This window comes from Silurus meridionalis, chromosome 21, assembly GCF_014805685.1.
Source record: "Silurus meridionalis isolate SWU-2019-XX chromosome 21, ASM1480568v1, whole genome shotgun sequence".
NCBI classification, from domain to species: domain Eukaryota; kingdom Metazoa; phylum Chordata; class Actinopteri; order Siluriformes; family Siluridae; genus Silurus; species Silurus meridionalis.
The window spans coordinates 14,390,720-14,409,095 of record NC_060904.1 but is presented as its reverse complement, the minus strand read 5'-3'; the positions used below and the strand labels follow the sequence as shown (position 1 = coordinate 14,409,095).

General features: G+C 36.1%; 2 protein-coding genes across 3 annotated transcripts; both read right to left on the bottom strand.

Annotated features, from left to right (window-relative positions):
- Nucleotides 1-5: 5 nt before the first annotated feature.
- Nucleotides 6-7,370, bottom strand: LOC124375298 (ATP-dependent translocase ABCB1-like). 2 transcript variants are annotated; one of them, XM_046833471.1, is made up of 12 exons: nucleotides 7,235-7,370; nucleotides 7,043-7,147; nucleotides 6,441-6,518; nucleotides 6,255-6,338; nucleotides 5,447-5,650; nucleotides 5,154-5,254; nucleotides 4,913-5,053; nucleotides 4,140-4,296; nucleotides 3,696-3,893; nucleotides 1,890-2,096; nucleotides 1,547-1,693; nucleotides 6-908 (listed from the first exon to the last, which is right to left on the bottom strand). In XM_046833471.1, exons 1-12 carry the CDS (start codon nucleotides 7,313-7,315, stop codon nucleotides 693-695), a joined length of 1,719 nt encoding a protein of 572 aa, XP_046689427.1. In that variant the 5' UTR covers nucleotides 7,316-7,370; the 3' UTR covers nucleotides 6-692. The 2 variants fall into 2 exon arrangements, with proteins under 2 accessions (XP_046689427.1, XP_046689428.1); XM_046833472.1 differs by lacking the exon at nucleotides 3,696-3,893 and adding an exon at nucleotides 2,973-3,170.
- abcb4 (ATP-binding cassette, sub-family B (MDR/TAP), member 4) lies at nucleotides 7,240-18,318 on the bottom strand. The gene is made up of 17 exons (XM_046833469.1): nucleotides 18,295-18,318; nucleotides 18,073-18,182; nucleotides 16,183-16,258; nucleotides 14,673-14,841; nucleotides 14,440-14,488; nucleotides 13,673-13,864; nucleotides 13,224-13,395; nucleotides 12,947-13,071; nucleotides 10,701-10,872; nucleotides 10,312-10,425; nucleotides 9,296-9,406; nucleotides 9,070-9,195; nucleotides 8,783-8,986; nucleotides 8,430-8,600; nucleotides 7,866-8,027; nucleotides 7,573-7,739; nucleotides 7,240-7,381 (listed from the first exon to the last, which is right to left on the bottom strand). Exons 2-17 carry the CDS (start codon nucleotides 18,132-18,134, stop codon nucleotides 7,336-7,338), a joined length of 2,118 nt encoding a protein of 705 aa, XP_046689425.1. The 5' UTR covers nucleotides 18,135-18,182; nucleotides 18,295-18,318; the 3' UTR covers nucleotides 7,240-7,335.
- Nucleotides 18,319-18,376: the final 58 nt, after the last annotated feature.

The following is an 18,376-nucleotide window of genomic DNA, read 5'->3' as shown; positions in this document are numbered from 1 at the left end:
GCAAATTTGAACAAGTGCTAAAATTTATTTCAAACAAAAGTAGAGAGACAGTATAAATATTTGTGCCCAATTTGAACACAATACAGTGCCATAGCAGAACTTTTGCTACTTATGTGACAGGTTCTTTTATATATAAGCTTCATTAATTAAATAAATATATATTAGTAATAATTACGTACATTGAAACTAGCCAAACACAAAGCATCCAATGATTCTTATTACTTCCGTGACACATTCTAGCTTGCTGAAAACCAATCTCTGTATCTGTGTCTGTTATTTTGACTGGGTGTGGCTAAATTGTTGTTTTAATAGGTGCTGTTAGTTGTAATATGGATCATAAGTGATTATTAACCTGAACTGAATTAGTAAAATAAACTCAGGTTAGAAGTGAATATATGTCCAGTGGAGTCAAGTTTTAACATCCTCAGTAGTGCAACCGTATTTTTTTCCTAGACATATCCTTGTGTTTTACAGCTTTTTAAATTGTTAAACGATGTTGCATAAAAGGAAGAATAACATCTGAAATGTTCCTCGTCTAACATGATGTCAACATATATAACTATAACAACGTATCCTGTCTAACATAACAGATCATCTCACAATATGCTCAGCACCAATAGAATACTTACATTCTTCGAATTGCAGAAAACAAATCCTGGTCCCCTGTCATTATCTCAAGTAATAGCTAATTCCTATTTGCTGTATTCTATTTGCTGTAACCCATTTGGGAATTGACAAGTGTAGTAGACCCCCTTCTGGCTGAGGAGCTGTTTGTGGGTGCCCTCCTCCACCACCACACCGTTCTGAAACACGGCGATGACGTCTGCGTTCTGGATGGTGGAGAGCCGATGAGCCACTATGATGCAGGTACGACCCTCACGAGCCTTATCCAGCGCCTCCTGTACGATCTGCACCAACAGAGGAAATCAGTCATTCTCATATTTTTAGAGGTCTGCACAGGCACTGAATGACCCCCTACTGGGAAAATTCCCCTCTTTCAATGCAGTAACATCATGTCGTTATTGTTTAAGCAAAAGCCACACTTCTATACACCTAAGGATTGCAGTTACAACCCTTTAGCTAGTGAAGTCTGGGGAAATTATAACTACATGAATTTAATAAAGATTTAAGATTTTGTTATTTCCTCTTTTGCCTCTTTTTGCATCCTCTCCACACACTTAGTACTTCACTGTCTTCTACACCTACAGTATATACTGTAAAGATTTTTAATCCAACTATCCTTGTCACTCAGAAGAGTTCCCCTTAGGATTTCTTTATCATGTCATTTTAGAGCCTGTTCCCCATTATAGGTCTACATCTACATACAGATTTATGCATCAAGCTACTTAAGAGTACTGTACAAATAAAATAAATTACAAAAATATTACAAGGGACAATACTATAAAAAAAAGAAACTTGCATATATTTTAGAGTAGTCAATGGGCAGCTTGTATAGAAGTATAGATTTACTGTTCTCTGAAAATAATTAGTGTCAAAATATCTGGCAACATAAGCTTTTATATATTTATATATAAAGTCTCAGTACCTTTTCACTTTCTGTGTCAAGTGCTGATGTGGCCTCATCTAGTAGCAGGAGTTTGGGGTTGCGCAGGATGGCTCTGGCAATGGCAATACGCTGCTTCTGTCCACCTGACAACTGAGTGCCTTTATCACCTGCCTGAGTCTGGTATTTCTGTAAGACACAATACATAAGACGCACATGTTAAATGTCAGGAACAGCTGCTTAATTTCACAGAAATGTATTGAATGAATAAAATAAATATTTAAAATTGTAATCTAAATAAAATACTTGATCTTTATATGGTCTAATAGGATTAATGTTCTAAATTTAAGGTAATAATATTCAGACTATAAAAAAAAAGGTATACCTGAGGAAGCCCCTCTATGAAGGAGTGTATATTAGCCGCCTTGGCAGCTTGTTCAATCTCATCCTGAGTGACCTGCCTGCTGTTATCTCCGTATGCGATGTTCTCGGCCAAGCTGCAGTCAAAGAGAATTGGCTCTTGGGATACAATTCCTATCTGAGAGCGCAGCCAGTGGATGTTCAGCTGTTTGGTGTTGTTATCATCTAGCATCTGCCAATCAAAACGCAAATGTTAACATCTACGACTAACACAGCACAGCTGAAAAACAATGTAAGGACTCGGTCATGGATTAATGAGGAATAATCACCATGCTACTCTTGCTACCCTGCAGGAGGCAGTGCATGAAAGAATGAGAGCACTTTCATGATTCTGGATATGGATTTTATGGTGCAATTTGTGTCAGAGGACACTGGACAGTATTTTATAGTTAAATGATCACAGTTTATGTGGCTCTTATCAAGTATAACCCATAGAGTAAACGATCCATGTTAGTTATAGTAGGACTCATTAATAGATATATCAAGTTGAATTTGTATGACTCCTGTTCCATAATTCTATTAGTTGTTTTTAAATAAAAGCACTCACAGAGATAAAAAAAAAAAAAAAAAAAAAAGCTGACCCTTCCAAAACATTCTTGCCAACTTGTCTTTGGTTATGATGTTTTCTGCTGGGAGCATGTCATGTTTCCACATTTCACATCTCAAATGACTAAATAATTTTTTTAATATGTTACAGTGTAAATCTGCCTTTAATCATCCTTGTACCCTTCATTATTGTTAGTTTCTTACAAAAACAACACTGCTGGTTAGATATTTTGGTGTTTTTGTGATACTATGGGGTTTTAAAAATCCCGGCCACGTTGCTGTACAGCACCATACATACTTGCCACCCTACTGAAAAAGGTTAATCACTTATATTATATCTGTTAAGTGGTGGTCATCTAGTATTAATAATACAATAATAGGGGTCTGTGCATAGCAGTATATAAAGTAGAGTAAATCTTTCTCCACCTGTAAAGCATCTCTCCATGTTGTTACCTGAGTAAATACTCAATGTGTGTATATATATGGTGGATGTGTGTCTCACCACAGTGCCTTGTTTCGGGTCGTAAAATCTCTCCAGCAGCTGAATGGTGGTGCTCTTGCCACAGCCGCTGCTGCCGACCAGAGCGAGGGTCTGACCCTTCTTCACTTTGAGCTGTAGGCCCTGCAGTACAGGCACGTCCGGCCGTGATGGGTATCTAAAAATCACCTCCCGAAAGCGGACGTTCCCTTCAAAGTGATTCTGCACACATAAGACAGCGATCTCAACCAAAAATAATTACATAAAAAAAAAAAATAAAGCTGACCCTTCCAAAACATTCTTGACAACTGTCTTTGGTTATGATGTTTTCTGCTGGGAGCATGTCATGTTTCCACATGTCACATCTTAAATGACTAAATAATTTTTTAAATATGTTACAGTGTAAATCTGCCTTTAATCATCCTTGTACCCTTCATTATTGTTAGTTTCTTACAAAAACAACACTGCTGGTTAGATATTTTGGTGTTTTTGTGATACTATGGGGTTTTAAAAATCCCGGCCACGTTGCTGTACAGCACCATACATACTTGCCACCCTACTGAAAAAGGTTAATCACTTATATCTGCTAAGTGGTGGTCATATAGTATCAATAATACAATAATAGGGGTCTGTGTATAGCAGTATATAAGGTAGTGTAAATCATTTTCCACCTGTAAAGCATCTCTCCATGTTGTTACCTGAGTAAATACCCAATGTGTGTATATATACGGTGGATGTGTGTCTCACCACAGTGCCTTGTTTCGGGTCATAAAATCTCTCCAGCAGCTGAATGGTGGTGCTCTTGCCACAGCCGCTGCTGCCAACCAGAGCGAGGGTCTGACCCTTCTTCACTTTGAGCTGTAGGCCCTGCAGTACAGGCACGTCTGGCCGTGATGGGTATCTAAAAATGACCTCCCGAAAGCGGACGTTCCCTTCAAAGTGATTCTGCACACATAAGACAGCGATCTCAACCAAAAATAATTACATTAAAATATAAAAAATTAAAGGTTAATGTTAACCTTTATTATGAAAAAAAATTTAAATCCATAAGACAATCCAGTTAATCATTTACAAAGGCAAATATAGAAGGCTCAGCCTGAATTGAAATGTTATTAAAAATAAATAGCACATTCTGAACTTTTTTATTTAGAGAAAGTGAAATTAAAGAAATAAAGGGAAAGAGCATTGTACCGGTGTTAGTCCTTCCTCTGAGTCATTGTCAATCTCTGGCACTCGATTGATGAGCATTAGGATATGGGAAGCTGACATCTTAGCCTTGGCATAGTTTGGAGTAAAGGAGTTGGCTTCTCCCATAGCCATGGCTCCATATATTATAGCTGAGATTACACTGAATAAAAATAAAATCAAATAAATATAAAATGTCAGTATATGAATTGCTATTACCCTACAGCCACACCATACATGTTCAAGCCCTAGGGAAGATTTCAGTTACAGAATAAATAAGACTTAATGTTGTTGAAAATGTTGAACTTTTTCAAACCATTAAAAATTCCTAGTTAACCAAAAAGGGAAAATAGTGCCTTTAGCCTTAGTAGACATGCTTCTAACTTTTTGAAATGATTAACCAATACCATGGGAACCAGTAACCTTTGTACCCTATATTTTGTCCTGTCTACTGTCCATGCAAGTAACTAATTTCTTGTGATTTTATGTGCATGTGTTCTTGTGATTCATGATAACACTGCTACATTATTGTTTAACATAATTTACACATTCACCTTGAACTGTTGTACTACAACCTGGGTTTCAAAATATAGTAGAAATCTGGCTGTATTTGTGTTTTTTCTTTTTGCAAACCTTGCAATATCAGTATTATGGGATGTTTTATGTGGATTTTAAGATGTATAATCACAATTAAATTTCAGGTTTTAACACAAGAAATTGAAGAAGAGTTCAAAAGATGTTAATATGAAATTCATGAAATACTTGTCCTAATCACTTACAGAAAAACACCCTCAAACGTCATCATTTCTTGCTCAATGAGCCATGAGCCGAACTTGAAGCAACCCGCATAAGCAAAGTAGATCATGGCTTGGGAGAAAGAGAATGTAAAGCCAAATATATGTGCCTTCTTCTGAGCATTCCTAAAAAAAAAAAAAAAGAAATCGAATCCATTTAGTTGTTTTCTTTAATATGTACTAGCTGTAATTTTAATTTTGAACAAGCATGAAAAGATAAACTGACTTGTATGGTACAATTAGGTTCTGCTGGTAAAGTGTCTCAAACTTCCCCTCTCTCGTCAATGATACAACTGTGCGGATATTTTCTATGGCTTCAGTAGCAATCTTAGAGAAAGGAAAAACAATGACATGTCAAAAGTTTCTGCACTGGGTTTATTCTAATTATATAAAACAAATTGTTACATATACTGTGAAAAACCATATAAGAACTGCATACTATCTAAAGGTGGGACTCTTTTAACAGGAAAGATATAAATCACATTTTATTTATTTATCTTACTATGAACAATGCAGTACCTTTCCAGCATGCTCTAACTCCTTCTTGTCCTTTACAGCATGGCCTCCCAACATCTTCATCTGGATTGCCCCTGCTACAGCAATAATTGGAACAATGGAGAGGATAAGCAGGGTGAGCTGCCAGCCATACACGAATGAGATGATGATTGCAGTGCCAAGGTTCGCCATATTCTGAGCCAATGTGGCCAATCTCACCCCTGTTGCCTGTCAAAGAACATTCACAATTCCTATTACTTTCAGTGTTTCTCCCCTTTTTCTTTAAAGTAAAAAAGGAGGGATAAATAATTCTAAAATGCACTAATGTTTAGTATTATATACAAACCAGTTTGATACACACTTCTAAAATAACAAATTTGCTCAGTATACCATTAATTATATGTTATTATTAATAATTAATTATATTCATCTATATCTAGTCATCTATATTTTAATATTTTAATTTTCAAATTGTCACCAATGCAAGTGTGATTTAAAAAAGAATAGCAACAAAAAAATTTTTATGCAGCTCACTGGTAAGTAGCACTATGGTGAGCTATTCTAAGGGCAACTCATGTGGTCCTTGCGAGCAACCTGGTGCCTGCGGGCACCATGTTGGTGACCCCTGATCTAGACTAAGGTATTTCCTCAGAATTCTTGAACAGTTGGATTTGGATATAAAAGTTTAAGTATGGCTAAATTATAGGGGAAGTTGTAGGGAAGAATACCAGAATGAAAGTCACTCATACAAATTACATCAGCACTTTACTTTGGTAACTTCAAAAGGCTAAAGACTGCATATATATAAAAGGAAAAGAGATGAAAGACTCACGCCCTGCACTTGTGCAGTGTCGGTGGCCAGTCTGGTGGTCAGGGCTCCCACACTATTCTTAGGGTCATCATACCAACCTAGGTCCTAAAGACACACATGCAAACATGAAAGAGGCCTTCCTTTGACCTATTCTATATATGATTGGTTTAGATCATATACTATTAAAAGCAAACTTTTGACTCTGACCTGTCTCATCATGGATTTGAAGGCTCTGTACCTCAGTCTCATGGTCAGAATCTCACCAGCTTTACCAAAACAGTAACCCTGAAAGGAAGACGCCAAATATACTGTACTTTATTTACATGCAAACTGCAAATCATTTGTCTACAACAACAATATTTAATGCATAACCAACTGCCAATTCAATATACAGTATATTATTTTTATATTTATTATTCATTACAATGCATACACTGCCAATTTTCTTTCCACTTGCACATATCTGTATAAAGGATCTGTAAATTCTGCACATACTTTATTTAAACTGGACTGTACAATATCTAAAATTATTTCTCTCCTTCTGAAAACCCAGGATTTTTTATTTAAAGCAAAATAATTGTGGTGTTTTAAATTCGCCACTTTTGATACCATTGTTAATTGTCATGGTGGATCAAAGTTAATCAATAACAAATCAAATCAGCTCAGCTATGTCTGTAAATGAATAACCTAATGTTCCACTGGTACTTGTATGAAATAAAGTCATAACATTGAAGGCAATTTGTTCTTCAACATAAACTCTTTCCAAGAACAGTGATATACTATCTTTATGAAGGTTTAGATTACTACACCTGTAAGAATAGAGAGATGAAAGAAACCACCCCAATGACAGCAAACAACAATGAGAAGAGATTTGCCCTTTCCCTCTTTACATTCTCATCTATCTCAGCAAACACCTACGGGAAAAAAAAGTAGAGAATGTGACCTAATCAACACTGAATTTTTAAATTAGCTTCGGTGTTAACTGCTTTTGTGTGTCTTACAGCAATGATTTTGGAGAAGATAACAGCAAAAGCAGGCTGCAAGCCACCATTGATGGTCGCACAGATGATGCCCACCACCATGTAGGGCCATTCTGCCTTATTTAGACTAAGTACTTTGAAGAATGATACTTCTGGGACTTTTTCCTCCTACAAAAAGATGAAATATGGTGAAATGTGTGTTACAATATCAGTTTAATGATCATCTAATGAAAAGATTACCAGAAAATAATGAAATATTTTCTTATCATATGAAAACTGCTTTTAGATCACCCTTTAAACATCTGAATGAAACTAAAAATAAATGTGTTTTGTAAAATGTGGATTGCTGGGCATTTTACCTGAATGGACTCTTTGTGTTCGTCCTCCTGGCCTTTTCTGAGCCAATGAAACTCTTGGATTTCTGTCTGAAGAGTGTGTGTTCAGTAATAGACGTGACAGACGGGCTTTTCTCATCCAGCCCAGGCTCCTCTGCTTGTGTCTCTGTACCTTCTGTGCTCTTAAAAGTCTGCCGGGTCAAATTGTTTTTTATTGCAACGATTTTGGACACATTAAAGTATGTACAATGTACAAGATAAACTTTACAGATTACTTTCATAAACATAATTTCTTTACATGTCAGAGATCAGCTCACCTGCATAGTGACCAATGATTGATAGACTCCCTTTTTCTCCATCAGTTCCTCATGTGTGCCAAGCTCTACAACTTTCCCATCCTGGAATCCTGCGATGACGTCAGCATTGCGGATGGTGGACAAACGGTGGGCCACAATGACAGTTGTCCTGCCAAGTCTCACCTACATGAAATCCATTTATTAAGTTTATTTATCTTGTGTCTAAAGCATATGGAATTAATAGAAATTAAAACTATTTTATTCTACATGTCTTCTAAACAACTGCACAAAAGTGGGGGGCATTATTAAGGGTCATGTCTTATAATAAACTGGTCTTGTGGTGTGTAAACTGGTGGTGTTTAATGAGTAATAGTGGCAGGTTAAATCTCAGTGCTTATTTCAGGACACATACCGCATTCCATCAAAGACAAATAGATAAATGAATGATAAATGTATGAAATAAATTATATATGTCAGGTTGGGTTCCATCTCGCTTACAAGCAGCTCTAGATAAAAAAAACTGCTGTTGACCAGCTTACTACACCTTGACCAGTGTAATAAAGAGGCCTTGTATGACGTGCTTACCTTATCCAGGGCTGCTTGTACAATCGCCTCACTTTCTGTGTCCAAAGCTGATGTTGCCTCATCCAACAGGAGGATCTTCGGATTGCGCACAAGTGCTCGAGCGATGGCAATTCGTTGTTTCTGCCCTCCACTCATCTGAGTGCCTCTGTCTCCCACCAGAGTCTCGAATTTCTGTTAATGATGCTTCATTAATGCACACAAATAAATAAAGCCTAAAAAAGCTTCCTTCTGCCTAATGTCCTACGTACACTATTATTGCTTTCTTTTATCTTTCCTATTTAGTCCTTCAGGCTCTTTTCTTACGTTGGCCTTTTAATTTTTTTGCTAATTGAATATTTTTCAGTATGACTTACATCAGGAAGTTTCATGATGAAATCATAGGCATTGGCCTCGCGTGTGGCCTGTTCTATCTCCTCCTGGGTCACGTCTTCACGGCCGTATCGAATGTTCTCTGTAATAGTGGTGGCAAATAGAATAGGCTCTTGACTCACAACGCCGATCATCTCCCTCAGACAGCGCACGTTCAGAGAGCGAATGTCATGGCCATCTATAGTCACCTAGACAACGAAAGTGGGTTGAGATTTAGGAAGTATGTCCTAAATATATTTGACCAGTTTTCTTTTTCTCTGCCCACACTCACTGCTCCTTCTTGGGGGTCATAGAAGCGCTGGATCAGCTGGACTGTTGTACTTTTACCACAACCGCTGCTACCTACAAGTGCAATAGTCTGTCCACTGCTGATCTTCAGATTCATGTTGTTTAAGACCTATAGACAGGCAGAAATTGGTGCTCTGAACATTTTTCCTTAAACGTTTTTCCTTCAAGCTCAATGACAAACATCTGGCTAAGTAAAGGCTTATATGTACCTTTGCATCCTGCCGTGAGGGGTAACTGAAGTGAATGTCTTTGAACTCTATGTTTCCTTTGACCATGTCAGGTTTGTAGCCTTCATCTGAGAAACTGTTGATGCTGGGTTTCTGTGGACAAAATACAGGTGTGCTTTACTTCCCCAGATAAAAACAAAAACAAACTCCAGAACAAAATAATTAATAAAATATTTCATGTTTTTAGCTCCAGACCAAAAGCACTCTAATCTAATGGAAACTTGTTTGGACTGAGTGTTGTTTAGAACTCAGTAGGGGACCACCTCTGGTCTTGGGTTCATGCTGCCACTGAAACAATGACAGGAAGCGCTAACATCGGGTTTTTAATTATTTGGACAGGCTCTGCGTTTCTGAAGTTTTCTTTGTTCCTCAAAGCTCCTGTTTGCTCTGTGAATGTTTATTATAAGTGAAAAATTGGCCATGACATAGAGTGTATATATCTGTGTGCATGTTTGAGTGTACACTGATCCCACACCCTGACCTCTTCTTTCCGTACTGGGAAGAAGCAAGAGACAGGAAGTGAGAAGTCCCAAGCAAGATGTTTCCTAGCTCTCTATGTGAGAAAATTTTATTTAGTAAGAGGGTCTTCCAACTTCCCTTATTAAGAGCAAATGTAAAACCAAATACTCGGTTTGAATTCCTGTTTCTGTATCTGAATAAGTCCTACTGTAGATTTACATTTAGTTTAATCTTTTACTTCTAGCATCAAATCTAAGAGCCAGTATTAAAAATACAGATGTGAATTTCCTTTTGCTTAAACTTTGAATGCAAGAAGACAAATTAACTATAATTAAAATTTCCTAAATGTGTGTACAACCCAGAGTGCACAAACCTTCTCACTCATGGAATTTGATGGAGTGATTTTGGAGTAGCATGTTGGAACGATATCTAACAGTGAGAGTCAGTTCAGAGTTTGATTTGAGTCTGTGGTATTGTCACTTAAGCAATGTCTTCTCACTTTGTAAGAAATCACAAAGTCACTATGAGTTGTTACTCACATGATCGATGATGTTAAAAACCTTGTGAGCAGCACCTCGTGCACTTGAGAATGCTTGAATGTTAGGCGAGGTCTGACCAAGGCCGAAAGCTCCAATCACCACAGCAAAAAATACCTAAATGGGGAACAGAAAATGTGGCTTTTTTCTCCTTTATGTGGTAATGACTGACAGTTTAGTACATCTGACAGTGATATTTCTTGTTGCATTTGCATCTTTTGCAGAGTATGTGATTTTGTACTGTACACAGTTTTAAGTGAAGTTTACCAAGTCTGTTCATTTCTAATTATAAAATAATAATCTAGTCATCACGAACAAAACTGATGGAATATCCTTTATAATTAATGAATTTTAAAGTCACAGTGTCTGAATATATCAAACCTTCTACTTACTGTCAAGAGTGTTCCGATGTCATACTCTCCAGCAAAAATCAAGGTGCTCCCATACCAGAAGGACAGAGCATAGGACATGTATATCATGAAGTATGTGAAACCTACAGCAATGTTTACTGTAATGGCTTTCTTGATACCAACGTTCTTGGCGTCCTCCAGGTTTTTCTGATACCTGTAAAAAAGACAATCAATTGTTAAACTTTATTAGGTAGCCTCAAATATCATTTGAATATACAGTGCATACGGAAATTATTATTTTTCAACATTTTGTTATGTTACAGCCTTATTCCAAAATGGATTAAATTCATTATTTCCCTCAAAATTCTACAAACAATACCTCATAATGACAACGTGAAAGATGTTTATTAAAATCTTTGCAAATGTATTAAAAATGAAAACCAAAAAAATATTACATGTAGACAAGTATTCAAGTGTGCATTCTGTTTCCACTGATCATCCTTGAGATGTTTCTACAACTTGATTGGAGTCCACCCTTGGTAAATTCAGTTGATTGGACATGATTTGGAAAGGCAGATACCTATCTGTAAAAAGTCCCACAGTTAACAGTGCATGTCAGAGCACAAGCCATGAAGATCCAAGGAATTATCTGTAGACCTCCAAGATAGATCAAGGCACAGATCTGGGGAAGGGTACAGAAAATGTCTGCAGCATTGAAGGTCCCAATGAGCACTGTGGCCTCCTTTATTCATAAATTAAATAAGTTTGGAACCACCAGGACTCTTCCTAAAGCGGTGGGGGGAGAAGGGCCTTAGTCAGGAAAGTGACCAGGAACCCGATGGTCACTCTGAAAGAGCTTCAGAGTTTCTGTAAGGGATAAGAACCTTCTAGAAGAACAACCATCTCTGCAGTACTCCACCAATCAGGCCTGTAAAGTAGAGTGGCCAGATGGAAGTCACTTCTCAGTAAAAGGCACATGTAGTGAAGCATGAAGCATGGTGGTGGCAGCATCATACAGTGGGGTTGTTTTTCAGGAACTGGGAGACTGGTCAGGATGCAGCTCTATAGAGATATCCTTAACAAAAACCTGCTCCAAAGCGATCTTGACCTAAGACTGGGGCGATGGTTCATCTTCCAATGGGACAACAACCCTAATCACACAGCCAAGATAACAAAGGAGTGGCTAAGGGAAAACTCAGTGAATGTCCGTGAGTGGACCAGCCAGAGCCCAGACTTGAACCCGATTAAACATCTCTGGACAGATCTGAAAATGGCTGTGCACCAACGCTTCCCATACAACCTGATGGAGTTTGAGAGGTTCTGCACAAAAGAATGAAAGAAACTGCAAAAGGTGCTTCAACAAAGTATTGAGCAAAGGCTGTGAATACTTGTTTACATGTGATGTTTTGGTTGTTTATTTTTAATAAATTTGCAAAGATTTCAAACAAACTGCTTTCATGTTGTTATTATGGGGTATTGTTTGAAGAAATTTAAGGAAAATAATTCATTCAATTCATTTTGGAATAAATGAAAAAAAAGTGAAGCGCTGTGAATACTTTCGAGATTCACGGTATGCACCAAGCAACTTTCACTTGTTTTTGATATACTTTTACAAATCTTTACTAATAAAGTGTTTGACAGATTTTATATTTGTTGCACAAGGAACACTAACCTGTGGGATTCTTAACTCTTAGTTGTCACTATGTCTGAATTCGTAACGCCTCACCTTTGGGAGTTTCATGAAACCAAATTACTAACGGTGAAATCGACCTAAGCCAAAAAATTTCCAAATAAACAGTTTGTAATCAAAATATTAACTGTTAGATTTTGCATGATGCTCTTGTACTGCTTTCGGAAATGAATTGTTAAACGCAAATCTCTTTTTTTCCCCACCAAATTTTAAAATGCAAAGATTTTACTTGCAACTAAGGTACATACAATAGAGAAACATATTTTAGTTCCAGAAAGAAAACTTTATATAGTGGAAAAATATCATACATTTAAAAAGTAAAGTTTTTTTCCAGGTTCTCACAAAAAAATACAAAGCACAGATAAAGTTCAACGAAAAGTGATAATTTTATCACTTTATTGTGCTAAAGTTCATTTATCTGCTGTTCAAATAGGATGGATTGTTTATGCACACTTTTAATCTATGACTTTACATACTAGTTTGCTTTGTATATACAGCTACACATATAAATCATATTTGCTTAAACGCTTTTAAGAGTGGTCGTAACATTCCCCAGAGGTTTCCACATAACATTGCCTATTCTCTAAATAAAACACACCTCTTTATTTCCTTCTTCTGTCCTCCAAATGCAAAGACAGTTCTTATAGCAGACAGCACCTCTTCAGCTACAGCTCCAGCTTTCGCATATGATGTCTGCTCCATTGACGTGAAGGAGGTCATTACCTAGACAGGAAGCATGCAAATATCTAAACTTTTTTATTTCAGTGTGTATAATCAAATGCTGCTTTAACTTATACTGATTGGGAAATGTTTTGGTGTTTCTAAAATTTATAAAGACCCCATCTATTTATTCGCATCTGTTTACTTTCTCTCACCTTGCTAATAACCGCAGCAGAGATGCCTAGCAGGGGGCTTATGGAAACGATGACAAGGGTGAGCTTCCAGCCTTTAATAAAGCCAATGATGAAGCCCGTTAAAAAGGTGGTTAAGGACTGAATTAATGTGCCCAGCTTGTCTGCAATGCCTTCATTTATTTTAAAAATGTCACTGAAAAAAGAACAGAATATAATACAGATATTTGTAAATAAAATATTTTTTCGCGTGGCACGTTTTTCCAATTGCACTTTCCAAATTATGTGGAAGTATTAATTATTTTAAAAGTATTATAAAGATCTGTGCATTGATTCAGAATTGTTTAAAGAAAGAACTTGTTATATTTAAGAGTCCATTTATTCAATCGTATTTAAATATAGTGTATTTAAAATCTATTATTCTTATTATCAAATAATTAATAACTTTTCTGGTATTTAACCCTGTTTCTTACTCGGCAAGCCTTGTATTAAGCTGTCCTGTTTCGTTGACATCAAACCAGCCGATGTCCTGTTTTAGGATGGAGTGAAAGAACAACTTTCTGAGTCTCTTCACTTGACGCCCTGCAGCCAGGGTCCAGAAGGCCACCTGCATATAGGCTGCAAAAAGGACTACACCTCCCATGATGCTGTAGTAAATGGCATGCCTGAGCAAAGACACATAGAATGAGCATGAGTTTATAAAACACCACAGTTAGTAAACCCTCAGGACATTAATAATATTACTTCCACACAAGACTGCATGATTCTTATTGTATATGTAATCTGGTCAAAACGCTTCAGGGTCTTGAAAACTGAAAAAAATCTGTCTGGTTATCCACAAGTTTGTTTATAAACATTCCCTAATGTTTGAGTCACTCAAATTGACTAATAAACTTAGGTGAATGACATTAAGCAGTATTTAGCTTAGCAAAATAATGAACCAGTTCAAAGTATGTTTGGATTTGTATTAGCCAAGTGGGGCCTAAGTTTGCTTTATTGATAAAAATGCTAAATCAAGTGTGTTTTGTATGATCTCACTGACAAATTTGTCTGAACAACATGCTAATTCTAGAGAACTGAAAAGAGTTTGAAGTGTATAAGTCTCTTTTTGCAGTTAATGTTTGACTACATGATTGACAATAGGTTACAGGGATGTAATTCAGTATGACATTGCTGAAACATAGCCAGTAAAAATGAAAATAAAATCTTATGTAATGAAGTACAAAGAGGAAGCTGTTACCTTGTCATTTGTTCTCCAAGTGTTTGATTGGAAATTGGCCAGCTTATGTCTAGAATCAGAAATTAAGCAATTGAGATATTGGACTTTTTTTTTTGTCTTAAAATCTTACTGTGTTTAAATTTGTTCTTTAATATCTATTTATGTACTTTGTGTAATTTATGCAATATGTACTTTAATTTTCTATTTCAATCATATTCAAAGTAAATTCTCATAGAAATAGTTGTTTTACTCACTCCCTGGCAAAGTGATGTTTGGCAGGTTCTGTAAAATACTGTCATCCACAAAGCTGTTTGTCATGTCTCCAAATACAACCACCATAGCAGGAAGCACTGCTCCGTTAGCCATGGCCATGATGGTTCCAACCACCATCAAAAAAATATCCAGACTATCAGCAAAGCGAAACTAATAGATAGCAAAAAAGACAAGTTGGAGAACATGGTCATATTTAAATAAAGCAAATATGTATATATTTTTTTTATATTTACAATCCAGTAATTCTTCCAATTCTTAAATTTATAATGAAGCGTTCTGTAATGAATAAATAAGCATTTTAGACTGTGTTTTGGTACATTTTTATAAAATAATTTTTATATATACTGCCTATCCAAAAAAAAAGTCAACACCTAGATTTAACTAAGCAAATCGGTAAGAGCCTCACTTTGGTGAATTACTGCATGGAGTAAGCTGGAAACAAGTTATTTAACTGATGCAGTGAGTAGCTTCTCATTTCTTAAACAACCATGTTGGAAGACACATCCTGTGGTCGTGGAAAAGACATTAATCTGTTTTACAAGGGCCAAATTATTGGCATACATCATAAAAAAAAAACATCTAAGGTGATTACTAAAACTACTTAAATTGGGTTAAGAACTGTCCAACGCATTAATAAAAACTGGAAGGATAGCGGGGAATCATCATCTTCTAATGATCGTGATCGGCGATCACTTAAACATTTGGTGAAATCAAAGCGTAAAAAGACAACAGTAGAACTCACGTCTATGTTTAATAGCAAAAGTAAGAGCATTTCCACATGCACAATGCAAAGGGAAGGTATAGCCTTAAGAGAACCACTTATCAGTGGGAAAAAAGGTTTGGTTCAATTCGCTAGGGAGCATAAAGATTAGACTTTGGAGCAATGGAAGAAGGTCATATGGTCTGATGAGTCCAGATCTACACTGTTCCAGTCTTTAGTTATGATGCTATAATTTGGGATTGCTGCAGTTGGTCAGGTCTAGGTTCTGCAACTACCTGAATATACTGAATGACCAGGTTATTCCATCAATATTAGCATATTCCAAGATGACAATGACAGGATTCATCGGCCTTAAATTGTGAAAGAGTGGTTTTAAGGAGCATGAAAAATCATTTTTTACACAAGGATTGGCCACCACAGAGTCCAGACCTTAACCGCATTAAGAATTTGAGATGTGCTGGAGAAGACTTTGCGCAGCTGTCTGACCCTCCCATCATCAATACAAGATCTTGGTGAAAACTTACAGCAACTCTGGACAGGAATAAATGTTGTGACATTGCAGAAGCTTACTGGAACGATGCCACGGTGAATGTGTGCCGTAATCAAAGCTAAAGGCGGTGTTATTAGTGTACCGTAATATTAGTGTGTATCTTTTTTTGGACAGGCAGTGTACATAATTGACTCAGCAAAAAAATCTACAAACTAACATCTGTAAAGTAAATTGAATGATCATGATATTGTAGAACTGATATTATAAGATTTAGACTCACTATTTCTAAAGGTCCCACCATAGGGTCCGGGGCAGGTTTCTCTTCTTTTTTTCCCTTTTTTCCTTTTTTTTTCACACTGTAAGATAAACGTTTATCACACTCAAATACTGTACCACATCAAATTCTAGAAACCATGGCAATGCTAAATCAATATCATTATTACTGATGTTAATACACCTTAGATATATATTTATATATAAATGTCAAAATATCATTAAAAACATCACTTTATTAAACACAACACTGTTCTTTTTTTAAAAACTCTCTTAGCAAACCAATATGTCATGATGCACATGATGTATCATAGAAAAGTCTTGTGTATAAAAATATTGTGGCATCTATAATAATACTACAACTGTTAAATATTATTTAATCTGATTGGTCAAAAAGTGTTTTTCTAAAACTGACAAAAGTTTTGTCTGCAAGGCAAATCATGAGTTTATATTAATGCACTAGTTTCAATATAGAAAGAACATGCAAAGAAATTTGAATGGTGGATGATCCCCATAATCTTATGCCTAATGAACCTATAAAAGCTGTGGATGTATAAAAGAAAATAAAGTTTAATTATTAATATGTTCCATCATTCATGTAAGGTTTTTATAACATTTATAATCTACAGTGTTTCATTGCAAGAAACGTTAGGACAGAGTTTGGGCTTTTTGGGTTTCTTGCCAACTTGCCTACTTCAAAAGAGAGGAAAGAGAGAGACAAAGACAGTAGTGAGAAAGCAACCATGAATAGCTCTTACAATGCACATGATATCAGGATCTAACTTGTCTCCCATAACACAGATGTTGCTTCAAAGGTTGTAAAGTAAACTGTCATATAAATATGTGTTAAATATGTTATTATTATTATTGATAGAGGAGGCATTGTCCCAAAATTGTAGAGAAATAGCACATATTTTTGTTTAGTTATTGATATAAGCTTATGTCTATTACCCTTTAATAATATACAGTAAGGTGTATATGTATATAAATCATTATAATAAGACAACATTATGATCAAAAAGTGTGAAGGTTAGCATAATATCTATCAATCTATAACATTTCATTCAGTGTAATGACGTCATTCCAATGTTTGTTTGGTTTTTTTTTTGTAAATCATTTGGTTGAAAGAAATTTTTTTTTTTGGTTATTTCTGTGTTTCCATGTTTTCTATAGACACCGTGTCCCTGTGATTGCTCTTTTCTTCATCCTGTTGAGCTTTAGATCAACTGAGTCCTCCATTATTAACTGTAGTCAACCTAAACTATTACTCAATTACTTATTCTTATGTCTATATACCTATATATAATATACAGTAAGGTGTACATGCTAATCATTAATTATTTTAACAAGTCAACCTAACGATCAAAAAATCAAAAAGTTAACAGCTAAATTTTACATAATGCAAATTATATATGAATGTAAAATGTAGTTTGAAAATCTTTATTCCAGTGGCTTTTTGTTTGTTTGTTTGTTTGTTTGTTTGTTTTTTCTTTTGAGCATGACTGGCACACAGTGTATAAGTAATATTTCAGTTTTTGGTCATGTCTGTGTGTTTGTTTTCTATAGACAGTGTCCCTGTAATTGATATTTTCTTGATCCTGTTGATTCTGGAGCTTGAGATGAACTGAATCTTTAATTATTTGAGCATTCAATATTCTCTCCAAGGTGAATTTGCTGTTTGTGTAGTAAACCATTATATTTCTTAATAGCTTAATGGGGATGTAAAGAAATAAAGTCATGAAGTAATAAAAAACAAACCTGCTGACTCGTGTGTTGTTATTCAGGACTGATGGATGTGTTTTTGTAGAGCCGGTGAAAACTTTTTAATTCAGTTTCAGGTAGGGGGTTTACTTTAAATAAAGACTACAAAGTGTACAAAGTTTAGACAAAAACCTACCTTATATCTCCATTTGGACTGTCTGGACCTTCCTGCTGCTTTAAATCGTACTTTTTGCCCATGGTGCCTGCTGTTGTTCAGTAATGTTGGGAACTCGAGCTCTGCTGCTTCCTGAGGCGACACCGGTGAAAAATGTGTCATTTATTTCAATATTAGAAACATCCCGGTGTCAGCACCTGTATGAGAAGTAAAATACAATACTTGCTTTACACACAGCCGTTACCTTTAGCTAGGAGCTCGTGCGCGGTGGTCAGTCGGCGCGCGCGGCGAGGTGACACGCGCCCGGTGCGCTCGAGAGTTTTTA

Excerpts from the sequence above, each read along its gene's own strand:
- LOC124375298 (XM_046833471.1), bottom strand. The coding sequence starts at position 7,315 with ATGGTGGTGGGCATCATCTGTGCGACCATCAATGGTGGCTTGCAGCCT. Across the intron at positions 5,255-5,446 it reads AGTTAGAGCATGCTGGAAAG|ATTGCTACTGAAGCCATAGA; the intron begins GTACTGCATTGT and ends CCTTTCTCTAAG. Across the intron at positions 2,097-3,695 it reads ACCCGAAACAAGGCACTGTG|ATGCTAGATGATAACAACAC; the intron begins GTGAGACACACA and ends TTTGATTGGCAG.
- abcb4 (XM_046833469.1), bottom strand. The coding sequence starts at position 18,134 with ATGGGCAAAAAGTACGATTTAAAGCAGCAGGAAGGTCCAGACAGTCCA. Across the intron at positions 9,407-10,311 it reads TTTTTAACATCATCGATCAT|AAACCCAGCATCAACAGTTT; the intron begins GTGAGTAACAAC and ends TTTTGTCCACAG. Across the intron at positions 9,196-9,295 it reads CCTCACGGCAGGATGCAAAG|GTCTTAAACAACATGAATCT; the intron begins GTACATATAAGC and ends GCCTGTCTATAG.